General features: G+C 34.2%; 1 protein-coding gene across 1 annotated transcript; it reads right to left on the bottom strand.

The window, feature by feature from the left end:
• Positions 1-267: 267 nt before the first annotated feature.
• LOC141659111 (uncharacterized) lies at positions 268-10,848 on the bottom strand. Its single transcript, XM_074465864.1, has 18 exons — positions 10,617-10,848; positions 9,360-9,570; positions 8,804-8,942; positions 8,398-8,549; positions 7,776-7,859; positions 7,640-7,702; positions 7,206-7,337; positions 6,913-7,119; positions 6,599-6,718; positions 5,715-5,764; positions 4,244-4,406; positions 4,005-4,142; positions 2,665-2,787; positions 2,483-2,581; positions 2,100-2,189; positions 1,927-2,014; positions 860-990; positions 268-766 (listed from the first exon to the last, which is right to left on the bottom strand). Exons 2-18 carry the CDS (start codon positions 9,513-9,515, stop codon positions 632-634), a joined length of 2,070 nt encoding a protein of 689 aa, XP_074321965.1. The 5' UTR covers positions 9,516-9,570; positions 10,617-10,848; the 3' UTR covers positions 268-631.
• Positions 10,849-13,189: the final 2,341 nt, after the last annotated feature.

The following is a 13,189-nucleotide window of genomic DNA, read 5'->3' as shown; positions in this document are numbered from 1 at the left end:
TTCATTTAACCAAATTAGAAGAAAACAAACATGGTTAAAGAGTACTGGCTTTAGACCAGTGTTATTCCTGAATTTTCGAGGAATGAATTATCAGCGGTGACATTTTCAGCAATACATTTATCAAAAGATGCACCTTGAATGATACAACTGACTGAACACTTCGGATCATTGTACAGAAGACATAGCGGAGACAGAAAATAGAGAGCAAAACAATGGCTTGCTCAACAATGGTAACCCAATCGGACTACTATGCTTGCTAACAGAATATCATTGCAAAGGATGACTTCTAAATTATAATATACTTACCAGACGCAAAAATAATCTAATTAAAGCTGATATACATGGTGATCCTATGGCTAATTATGTTCATCTGACAAACATCAGAAAGAACTTTACACGGGAGGAGACTATTTAGGTGCAACTCGTCAGTTGACATACTTACAGAACTTCAATGGGCAACCACTTGCACAATAACTTGTATATACTATTTTGCTCATGGGCCTTGGCACTAGCCAGTATTAGAGTGCCTAGTAACAAAGATCTGCATTGTGCACAAGTAAAAACATACACCTGAACAGGGTTGTGTATTAGTGCTGAGTAATTACTTTTGTCCAGTCCTTGTGTAAACCCATCATCTACGCCTTGATGAATTAGCCGCTTTGCTATCACTCCGTATCCTATCAGCATACATTGGCAGGCAGATTATCTCATTTATCTCATTTAATAGAACTTCCTCGGTGATGTTGTCCTTTATACTCCTCAGAACCTATCTCCACCATACAAAAAATAATATAATATTAGAAACGTTATGATTAAATCATCATAAGAGGGTAATTTAATAGAACTAGCGACAGCTAACCTTTCTGTAGGTGTTGATATCATTTGGGGTTGATTTGTCAGGCCGAATCCGCATAAAGACCCACACCTCTTCCTCTGACTCCCAAGAACACTCAACAATCTTACCAGAGTAGGAGGATAAGTCAGTATCATCTGCAATCATTTAAAAAGGTTCAGAGAGGCAGAACACCTCACAGCAATTGAAACTGAATAATAGCAGCATTTAAGTAAATATTTACATCAGCAGATTATAACAACATCCAAATGGACTAGTTCATGCAGATGAACCAAGCGACAATTGCAAAACTACAGAAAGAGTCTGAGGGCCTGATCTGAAGTTTGAGATGGACCGCCGCTGCTTCAGTTAATGCAAACTATTTCAGTTCTGTTTTTAAAGTTTCTAAAGCGGATGCAATCGGAAATAAGGTTGTAGCCATAGCCATTCGCACAAAAAGTTGGGGGAGAGGTAAACAAAAACAAGAAGCTTTCTGAAAGACTTTTCAAATTACAGGGCTGTTTCTTGGATTTCTATTACCAAGATATGTCTATACATCGATACCGAGGCAAAATCATCTTCTCTTCTTTTTGCATCCAAAAGTTCATCTCATACGTGGTCTTTCAATTGGTCAAGGTGAGGGAGCATATATTGAAAAAAAATTCATATCTCAAAGTTTATCTCATATGCGGACACAGAATAAGTGTCGGGTCCAGTCTTTGACATGGACATTTACTGTGCCGGAACAAAAAATTCCAACATGTAGTGGAATAGCTCGTTAATTCATTATTCAAATATGAGTAAACTAGCTTTTAAAATTTAAATCATCTCAAACGGGTCGGGTCAAAAAATATTCGGGCAAAAGTGAGATCTGGTCTGAAGAACATGGCCACCATGCCTTCCCCTTTTCCAGTGGCCTAACAGCACAGTCACCAAGAACAATGCTAAAGATCAGAACCTTTCTTAGTACATTACAAAAAAATGAACCTAGTGGGCGCACCAACTATTTCAGGCACAATTAGCGGATCCCGTCAGTACTACCAGATCTACCCAGAAAAAACTAGAGAAAAAATTTAAATAAGCAGAAGAAATACATGAACCCTTGAAAACAATTTTGTTCCCTTCCATCAGCTTTTTCTTTCCACGCTCATATAGATACAGCAGCTGGCGAGTATCAACCATCTGTCCACACAAGTAGATCAAGATTATCAGACTTGCAGCCAATTTTGAAGATAAATATGATTATAGCAAAGTAGATAGTAAAAACCTCAAACAAAAAGTCAACTGAGTTCATTGTTGCATATTTCCACTTTAGAAGTCCTTCATGAGTACGAGGAACATAAGGATCGTCCCAACACTAGCATAGAAAGAGCATGACTAGTCATCATTGGTCAAAATAAAATATAGAATCTCATCAATCAGATGTCAAGTCCTACAAATCATTTCAACATAACGAAAATTGATACAAGAAAACATGTTTCGAAGATCAGAACTGCGAGTACTGCACACATGCTATTCAGCAAGAAAGAATTTCTATTATGCTTCTGTCTTAAAACACAGCTCATGGGTGATGGGACCATATCACTTAAACCTTTTAAATTATTAGCAGCATTGAATACTTGTCATTGTATTGAGTGGAAGAATTTCTACCTGAAAAACGAGGCCATCTGCATCATGTGAAAGCCTTGGAATAAATTCCTTCAGAAGTTTGGTAACAGTCGAAAGCAACCAAAAGTCCTTCCTTCTAACCTGCAGACATTAGCACACCAATGAGTATTACCCACTAGAGTACAAACATGAAGCTTTAACATAAGTTTCCAACTCAATTATACCCTGAATGGTTCCAAGTCATATCTGTAGTAAGGATTTCTACTCTGATATATATTATGGCGCTCATGATTCCGGGGTTCGATAACTTCTTTCTCAAGCATCTTCCAACGTTCATAAAAGGGTCTCTGCATGAATGTTTAAATATACATTGTTTAGTATAGGTAAATAATACGAAAAAATATAAGAGGCAGACCTGACAATGACAGAAATCAGAAACAGATATAGATAGTACTTTCCACATTTGAGAATTTGACAATTAAAGGCTTTCGCTTTATGAAAGCTTATATGCATAGAGCTCTTTAAGAAACGTTAATACCAAGCATTATAAGTTTGCTCACAAATCTCGCCTTTATTCCCCCACTAGATTGTAGGCCATCCTATATGCACGTGGCAGTTCATAGTAAAAATTCTGAAGGTAAATTAAATAATAATCGAAGTACATAAATAAGTAGTGTATTATGTGATAAGTTCAATTTAGGTATAATTTTTTTTTAAGTTTAATATTTAATTGTACACGTTAGAGCATCTCCAACGGTAGAGAGTCCTTGGCTATAATATATGTGGCACATTATATACATAATATGTTAAAAAATAGCACTCCAACACACCAATCCCTTAAGAAAAAAATCATAGACAATCACATTCCATTGAAATATTTGTGGAACCAATATTCCTCTTAACAAAAGTTACACACAACCATTTTTATAACTAAGCAATTGGAGTTCCCACTACCCCCCTTGGTTATAATTCAAACTATTTCCTGTTTAGCCAACCATTATAATTATTACCCTTAAAGATGCTCTTAAGTTATCATTTACATTAATGAGCCTAACAAAATTTAATTAAATAACTTTTTTATTAATGAGCATACAGTGAACAAATGGGTCAAATGATGGAAATGGATGTTATCCGAACCTAAATATGGATACAAAACCTCAAAAATGGATAGTCCATTAATTTAATGGTTCAAATAAATGTAAAATTTATATATATATATATATATATATATATATATATATCCAAGCCTAATTACAGATACCAAACCTGAGGTACGGGTTATGCAGCAATTTATATATATAGATTACCAGGGTCATTAGAATTCCGATTGTTGAAATGATTAAAACCTAAGTGCACCACCGACCTATGTGTTGGCAGAAAAAAAAACTTAACAGGTGTTCACAGAAGATAGCAACTATGCACACCTGTTAAACTCTATATAAAGAAGATATATTTACACAACAAATGTACTTCACAGGCCGAGAACAGCCAATAAAGTAATCCTGGTGCAATGTGCAGAGTAGTGCCTATCCTGAGTAATATAAAAAAACCTTGTATAGTTTACCTCTGTAATAGAGACTTGATTGATTGCCATCATATCATATATCAAATATCTTCTTTCCTGCTTATGCGAGTCCGGCAAAGTGTCAATTATCATCTCCCCGTCAAGCAGTGTGAAGTGGTGAGTCTTATCTGCTACACCCTACATAGAACCAGTAAACTTTTTAAGGTCAAATGACTCATAAGAGGCTTTAGTTAACAGACAACAGCAACATATCTTATATAAACTATATTCCCACATACGTCGCTAGTAGGCTTGCAAGGAAACCTCATTTGGACCCTTCGAAAGGTGAAATTTCTATCAATTAAGTAACACCCATCCATGGAAATCAGCATCATATATCGTGTTCCATCAGCTTTCCACGTAGCGTAATAGTAGCGTTGCTTTAACAGTTCTAAGTTGTCACTAAAAATACAAAATAGTAGATTTATGTTAAAGGTCGAAAATTTTTAGTACTGATTGAAAACTAATAGACAAAAAACTAAAAACAAGGGCATAATCATGATGTCTTCAAAGTGGTCACCGAACTGAATACCATATATCAGTTTTATTATCAAACTTAACGGGATATCATCAAACTTAACGGGATATCATATAAATCACTAAAGTCATAATAAATATCAAACAGATACCTCAAAATATGTGCTCGAGAACTAAAAATTATTTTTATGGAATTCTATACAATTTATTTGAATCCTACTACAACCAAATGAAAAATTATGAATTCTGATATTTTAGATAATATAGTTAGACTTTTAAAATTTTATCTACTATTTACTTTAAATTTTGCAGTTGTTCTTTGATTTAAATAATTTTAAAAATCTTTCTATATCATCTAAAATACTAGAAATTCATAATTTTTCATTTGATTGTAATAGTATTCAAGAAGAATGTATAGAATTTCATAAAAATAATTTTTAGTTCTCGAACAAATATTTTGAGATATGTGTTTGATATTTATTATGACTTTAGTGATTCAAATAATACCTCAATAAGTTTGATGATTAAACTGATATATGTCCTTTAGTTGAGTGGCCACTTTGATATTTAACCCTAAAATAAAACATCATGAATAGTAGAAGCCAACCAGTCCGAGCAGTCCAAGCAGTCCGAGCAGTACATGAGATCTATGCAAGCTAAATAAAACTCCTCGAGTAGTAAATGAATAAGAAATAAACCTTCATAATTTAATCTCACTTCTAACACACACATAATTGACTCTTGTAATACAGACAATCTATGAATAGATAAGTTGTCTGGTTTTTATAAAAAAAAATTTGGAAAATAGAGATTAAGCAACGAACTACTCCCTAAATATTTAACAATATATATTTAACAAATACCAGGCACCAGTAAGAACCAACCAGTTTCAAACTATGCATCAATAATTATAGATTATTCACTCCTATCACACATCACATAATGATAATCCAAGTGTATTATTATCTACGTGTGCAATTACATGCCCAGTTCACTAAACACGATTTTAGTTAATCTTACTATATCTCAACTTGTTACGAACATGTTGCACTCCTGTTCACATATCAAACGCGATGCCACGCAAAGCTCTTAATTTATATGATGTCAAAATTAAATTAAATTTATATCCCATGTGGGGGTATCCCCTTTCTTTACTTGAATGAAATTAAATTAAATAGTTCCAACTTAAAAGAGAGCACTGGCGAAGATGAACAAGGATAAAGCTGTTTAGACCTGTTAAGTGAAACTGGATGCGATCCTGGAAATTGTGAGTGGCCTCTTCCCTGAGAATAAAAACAAATTATAGCTCTTCCATGACCCAGACAGGCATATACAAAGTTGTTGCCAATGTCTTCGAAGCAGTATAATTGAGTATATCGATTAGTTGCCTACTAATTATAGTCTTGATAAAGAAATACAAAGAAATACGGTGTACATTTGAGTATTTGGGGGAAAACCTTTATTGAGCCTAATGAAATGATCATCAAACTGTTTTAGATAACAAGGTTAATACTGTTCATCAGTTACACTTACACATAGCAGCACTTACAAAAGGGATAAATTTGAGGATCACAAGCTTAAGAGTCACCTTTGGAAGTTTGGAACAAAAACTCAATTGCTTAAAAGATAATTTATTACTTTTCAATAAATTTAGAGATGAGCATCTACGGAAGGTTATGTGCATGGTAAAAAAAATGTGAATAATCTCATTGCTAGTACGTACAGGCTGGATATTAACTGATACTATTACATCCCTCCAACTAACCATTTGTGGCGCAAGTATGCTGCTGGGACATACCGAAAAATAAAGTTAACGTACAACACAGGATAGCAAAATTATGATGACTAGTGTAAAACGATATATGATAGATCATAGATCATTTGTGAAGTAGAGTGCCAAGGCAACATAAATAAAATTGTCCACACAGAAAGCTATAAACTTAACAAAAGAAGATTGAGGAGTTAATACATTCTAGCTGCAATAGCTTTAAAAATTACAGTAACCTTTAAAATTGCAGAAGCACTCAAATTTAAATGGGGAAGGGGCAAGGTGAGTTACAAGCACCGATGTTCAACACATCAGATTCCAAGTATATTAGATGGGATCAAGCTCTTACCCCAACTGCCATTTTCAGTGATTTATAGCAGAACTGTCTCATTGCTTCTTGCTGGTCAGAAGGGATACTGTCTCCCAAAACGTCATCATTTGTCATTGGTCCCTCTATCTCATGATTCTCCTGATAGGAAATATTTAAAAACAAGAGGGAAAGGGTAAAAAAATGTGAAGTAGTACAGCAGAAAGTAATAGACAACAAGACTGGATGTTATTTCAATTGGATGTATGATCGTGAAATCAATTTATATGGAAACAATAAATATTTACATATTTCCGCATAATCATGACGGCGATTACATATATTTTTTGACATACATGTAATGGAGAAGCAGGAGCTCCATCATCATCCTCGTCTGGCATCGCATCACCGTTCAGATCCAACTCTGTAGTTCTTTTCCACTCTGGAGTTGAAGGACAAACAACCGCATCAGGCTTCCTCTCATGATAAAAGGTATATAGAGCATCAATATAGTCTGGTTTGTATATTCCCGGTGGACGTGCTTCAGCAAATATTTTGATAGCCTGCATCATCCAAGTTGATCAGTCCAAAACCTATGTATTTTCCCATAAGAAACAATAGATAAGGTAAAAAGAATAAATCTACTAACCTGAGTGACTGATATAGGTAGAGCGCGCATGAGATAATGAACTATCATGAAACCTGTGCGGTTATGCCCATGTGTACAGTGGACAAGAATATACTTTTTCGACTGCTTTTGTCGTACTACAAATTGTGAAACCTGATAAACGCACAATATGATGAGCAACTTCATAAGATAGCACACCTGCGCCAAGATAAGACCTAAATGCCATGACCTAGGAAATAAAGAACGGAATAGCTACGACAAGGCAATGAATAAGTGTGAACGTCGTTTTGTGTCAGAGTTCCTTGGCGACAATCTTAAATATTATTAAGAACTTATTTCACTCAAAAATAATTTTTAAAAATAGCTGTTAAATAGGTTTTCATAAAATATAATTACACGTACAATTACACGTTCAAATATCTAGTTTCTGAAGTTCGTGAAAACAAGAGTTTTACCTCATAAACAAATTGATTTACAGCATCATTGTCGGGAACAGAATCTCGCCCCTTGCAAGAAATCTGAAAGACAAGAAACTTGAGAATCCCGAACACCGCATAATACACTTGCGAGAAGGAACTCATCCTTACTTACCTTAACATGCTTGATGCCTTCTTTCTTCCAATCACTGACTAAGTAGTAACGACTAGTGTTCGTAAGATCGATTACTAAACCAAGCTGAAATCAACAAGTAGAGATGGCATATGTTAAGCTGCATATCAGTAAAATTTCTCATGCAATCACTATTTAATTACTTGGCACTGGAACTTGCACATAACTGGTTCTTATAATAATAAATTGGGCAAACACATGACTTGGAAATAGAGTTCAAGTTCACCAATGAAAGTATGATAGAGCTCTTAAATTAATATACAAAGACTTTGATTTCATAAAGGTCAGTAATAATTTTTGTGAAATTCAGCTAATTTAGGATATTTTTTAAATTTTAATAATATGTATTACTGTCTCTTCTATGAGAGAACATTATCTCAAGCAGTTTTTGTGATTCTTTGCTCAGGAATAAAAAACTCATTACGCATTACAAATTTTTCTAAGAATGAAGAATATAGGAATGACCAAAAGCACAAATTTAGGAACATCACACAGGACTTAAAATAACATTTGTTCCCTATTCAAGGAAAATTAAGCTTCAAATTTGAAGGACACACACCAATATGCAAAACAAGGAAACCAAAGAAAAGCACAGTATACTCACCTTTCTTCCTAAAACTCTTTGCTGATGGATCACTTGCCTGGAAGAGTATCTTTTTCCAGGCAAAACGGAGTCATTAAAGGCTTCACCAAGCGGAACTTTGGATGGAATAATGCAACCAATCTCGTGACCAGCTGCAGGGCAATCCAACCAACCTACAATACACGAGAAAATATAATCTTTAAAAAATATGAGGTAGAGATCAGACATAAAAAAAGGGCAGATTATATATTCGCCTTTAAAAGAACTTTTCTTATAAAATTAAATACGTAGTATAAGTTGTAGAAGAAAAAATGCAAACAAGATAACCACTGTTCTTGGCGGTAACACTTGCTTAAATGAATGAAACCCATTGAAATAATGCTAGCATGGCTAACCAACAATTTCACTTTCATAAAGGCACACTTACCCGGAGGAAGCTTGTTTCTATCAGAAGGTTTATGGTGCTTTGCTTGATACATCTGCTCATTCCTAGGTGGCTGAGATGCACTGATTGGTCTCTCATCCGGTCGATCTCTTTTCAGGCGCTGACGTCTTTCTTCGCGTTCCTAATAGTACAAACGTATACAAGTAACTTAACCAGAAAGGTGCAGATCGATTTATTAAGGAAATCCAAGAATTCATGCGCAACTAACCCTGTACGAGACAAAGTGCAAAGAATTTATATTCATAGAACAGTCTGCTTCTTGTTCTTGAACGATGTTACCCAAAATGGATTTTATTGTTTGGTTCATTTTTGAACTTGTTTCCCTATACTTTCTTATATAAGTGTTTAAGACTCAAACAAACACCTTCTTTACATTTCCTGTATCCTGCATGACGAGTTTGTGGGCTTCAGAACCCCTTACCCACCAGATGGCTTTTAAGTATTCATTTTGATTCTTTGAAGAATAGGAATCACAACAAAGCACATAGAGAACTGGAACAGTCAACTACAAAGATTACAGTAAGAGACAGTAGTGTACCCTTCGTAATATATCAACTGCACTCTCAACATGTTCTGCGTGCTTCACATGTTCAGTATGTTTTTCTGATGCACTGAATCCTTCAAAATGCTGTTCAAATGTATCATCATCGTCCTCCGGTAGAGGAGGGGCATTCAAATCCATGATGCCAATCATTCAGAAGCACCAGGAAACATTTGCAAGATCTCCAAATCAATGAATGGTGCTTTTACTAACAAATAGACAATATTAAGATATTACTTATAGTTAAACAGAAAGAGGAAAAAAAAACATCCAGACTGTGGTCTAAACAACGTTAAATAGTCCTAAAGCTACTCATGTAGAAAATACATTGGTTTATCCAAAATAGACCTAGCAAAAGAAGTACAGCTTAAAAAAATCAATATTACCCAGTCAGACAACATAAGATATATTTTACACAAACAAAATTATAGGGAAACTGCGACAGAAAATAAATAGCAAACTTCTAATTTCAACAAAAAATAAGATTATTAATTTATATAGACTACATATACGAGACAGATCCAATTCAAATTTGAACAGGATAGTGGCAAGAATTGAGAGCGGCTTCTCCAGTTGAGCCACTAATATATAGTATCAATGCCACTGGAAATGATGAGCTGCATCATCATATACAATTAAATACAAAGAGAAGAATGTCCAATCAAGCTAGCACCGACATAAATCTATCTAACATAAATAGATTGAATTTATTGCAAGAAAACTTCTTAAATACAACATATACATAATTTCTGAAACATTAATGAATTACGTCACCATGCCGATACGTAAGCTGATAAAAAAACATAAATTGGATATCAAACTGTCCGAGGCCTTTGAGTTGAAATCCATTTGTAGAACCTAACCTGGCTGCTATAAATTCAAAATACAAACCGAGCCATAAAATAAAATCCATTCCACTTGGTGAAACAATTGAAGCTTAATCAGATAAAAAATGAGCACTAAATTTGTAACATATAAATATGAAGACTCAACTAGGAAACTGCACACAAACGCAAAACCTAAATCAAAAAAACTTCAAAATTCAAAATTTAAGTACATAAGACTCTACAAACCCCTATAATATAATTTAATCTGGGTAACCCTAGAAACAGAAAAAGATAGCACTTTCGGATACACTAGTCAAAGAAAAGAATTGTAATTTACAAATTGAACAAAATAATCACATAATTATTTTATATAAAACCAAACTTACAAATAAATACACATACATAATTTGTAAGTAAAGTGAAATACCTAGAGAGAGAGAGAGAGGTGCAGTGCCGGTGAGAGCTGGAGGAGGTGATGATTTGAAAGAAGAGAGAGAGAGAGAGAGAGAGAAGGGGTGATTTTGCTAGAGGAAGGTAAAGAGGGGTAATATAGTAAATTCAGTTCGGTTACTTAATATACGTTGACGGTGAAATGTAACAAAATGCCGAGGTATATGGAGAGAGGGTAGGCGGATAGCGGCGATTATAGAGGAAGAGATTACACGTTATAACGGCAGGACTCACGGCTGCAGTTTTTATATCTTTTTTCCAAATTTATTTTATGTCGACGTAGTTATCAGGGACGAGTAGAAAATCGCACAAACCGCAAAAACCGCCTGCACCGCACCAAACCATACCGTAAAACGCGGTTTTTAATTTTCGTGGTGCGGTTGCGGTTTGAATTTTTAATAAACTGCGCGGTGCGGTGCGGGTTGTGATTTTAAATTTCTGAAATGTGGTTCAAATCGCACCGCACCGCAATATTTAATATTATATATATATATATACACACTTATATTCCTATCGGGTAAAATAAACAACCATTTCTTAGTTAAACTGAATTTCACCAGATGGCCATAACATCCTTATTGAGTTATAATTATATGTTAAATTTATTAAGGAATTTAAATGGATTACACGACCTTCTCACAAATAAAAAAGAGACTACACAATCTCTTGTTTGTATTCCTTCACTGGAAAAACCAAAATCCAAGTATTTATACTAGTGAACTAAGATGTTGCATTCTGATTGACTAAAATTATTTTCGGAAATTTGATTAAATTTAGGTTTTGTATTTATTTAATTTTTTTGAACTTGTAAAGTATAAATCGCAATGAACAGCACTACACCGCACCGCATTTTCGTGGTGTGGTTTATGCGGTTTTCGAGGGTACGCGGTGCGGTTGCGGTTTGGAAATTTGAGCAAACCGCATGTGCAGTTTGGTTTGCGGTTTGAGGAAAAAAACGCACTGCTCGCACCGCCCTCACCCCTAATTGTTATTACTTATGGGATTTTTCGGGCACACAATAGTCACTAACTCTCATATAAATGAGCTCTTCTTATTTGTAGTTGAATAATAAATGTTAATGACCACCCTCCATTCACATCAATTCCTCATTTTTATTGAAGTTATTGACTAATGTGTGCCCATCGCTTACTTATTACCATCATCAACTCCAGGCGTACAAGCCCGTACGACCGAACTTTATCCGAACTTTAAATACCCTATTTTTTTGAAAACGGATGGGGTCGAGTTTTTTTAAAAATCGGGTCAGGCCAGGTCGGGCCCGGCTTCCTACGACTGATCAGGCCGAACCGGACTTTATTCGGGTTTTTTTATTTATATATTAAAAAATATTTTAATATTTTATTACTCGAATTAGGAGTAGTTTAAATATAGAAGAAAATAATATATTGATATATCAGATTAGGGTGGAGCAGCGTGGTTCGGTTCGGGGCGGTTTTTGGCCAAAATCGAAATTGCCTGTCCTCGGTTTTTAAAATTAAAAGCCGAAACCGCAACTGAAACTGTCGGTTCGGTTTCGATTTTAAAAATTTCGGTTCGGTTTTAATCGAATCGGTTTCCGTTTTAAAACCGCATCACACAAAATATGCATGGCTTTTATCAAGAAATCTGGACAAGATTTTTCAATATTTTCTAACGTGTTTATGTCGATTTTATGAGCTGAACAATTTTATTGTTCTAGTAGACATCAGGAAAACTTTTCTCACATTATTAACTAGGTAAAATAACTGCGCTTCGCGCGGTTTGGGAAAACAGATTCGATAAATTGCTCAAAAAATATAAGAAAATAATAAATATAATTTTATACTATCTATACTGTTATATTAAAGACAAAATCGTCAAATTCTTTTAAATCAAATTAATGATAATTATTAAATATAAAACTAAAAAGTATTATATAAAGTCTTCTAAAGTTCAATTTTCGACCACATGGACCATGTTAGGTGGCGTCTAGCGGTGACAACTAAGCAGTTTTTTAGTAAAAAATATCTCCACTTTTAAAATATTCTAATTTTTAAAATTTCCCACACAGTACATTTTCAACACAGTACACGATTTTTACTACTAATTTATATTTTTTAACCTCATGCCGAGTATAAAAAAATTGGGTGCAAAGATTTGTTATAATAATCGGTCGAATTTTGAAATATGGTCGATAAATAAGTTAAAAATATTTTATTAATTTGATAAATTATCGATAAATCGTCTGATTTTCAAAAATTACCAAGTAAAATCACAAATAGATATCTCAACCGAATAGTTCTGATTTCCGAAATTATAAAAATATAATTTATAAGCAATACTTTATTTGACCAATACTTTAAATGCATTGGCCATCCGTGTTTACACTATCTGTTTGAGCAAACAACAAGGTAAGATTAAATATTTTACTGTCAATTAGAAACAACCTTACCCAAACACATCTTATTATTTTCCTTATACTCTTCCCAAGTATAAAACTGTCCTCATCTTTATATTATTTTTAAAAGTTTATAGTATATGAACTAAACAAGCATTTTAGTAGGAGAAACG

Source organism: Apium graveolens, chromosome 5, assembly GCF_009905375.1.
Source record: "Apium graveolens cultivar Ventura chromosome 5, ASM990537v1, whole genome shotgun sequence".
In the NCBI taxonomy this organism is placed as follows: domain Eukaryota; kingdom Viridiplantae; phylum Streptophyta; class Magnoliopsida; order Apiales; family Apiaceae; genus Apium; species Apium graveolens.
Note: the sequence above shows the minus strand (reverse complement) of the source record. Positions and strands in the feature narration are given on the sequence as shown.

What these genes read in the sequence shown, in the direction of transcription:
- LOC141659111 (XM_074465864.1), bottom strand. Translation starts at nt 9,515, where the DNA reads ATGATTGGCATCATGGATTTGAATGCCCCTCCTCTACCGGAGGACGAT. An exon ending in CTCCTGCTTCTCCATTACAT is followed by an intron (nt 6,719 to 6,912) that starts GTATGTCAAAAA and finishes ATTTCCTATCAG; the next exon opens with GAGAATCATGAGATAGAGGG. An exon ending in CACTGAAAATGGCAGTTGGG is followed by an intron (nt 5,765 to 6,598) that starts GTAAGAGCTTGA and finishes TTTTATTCTCAG; the next exon opens with GGAAGAGGCCACTCACAATT.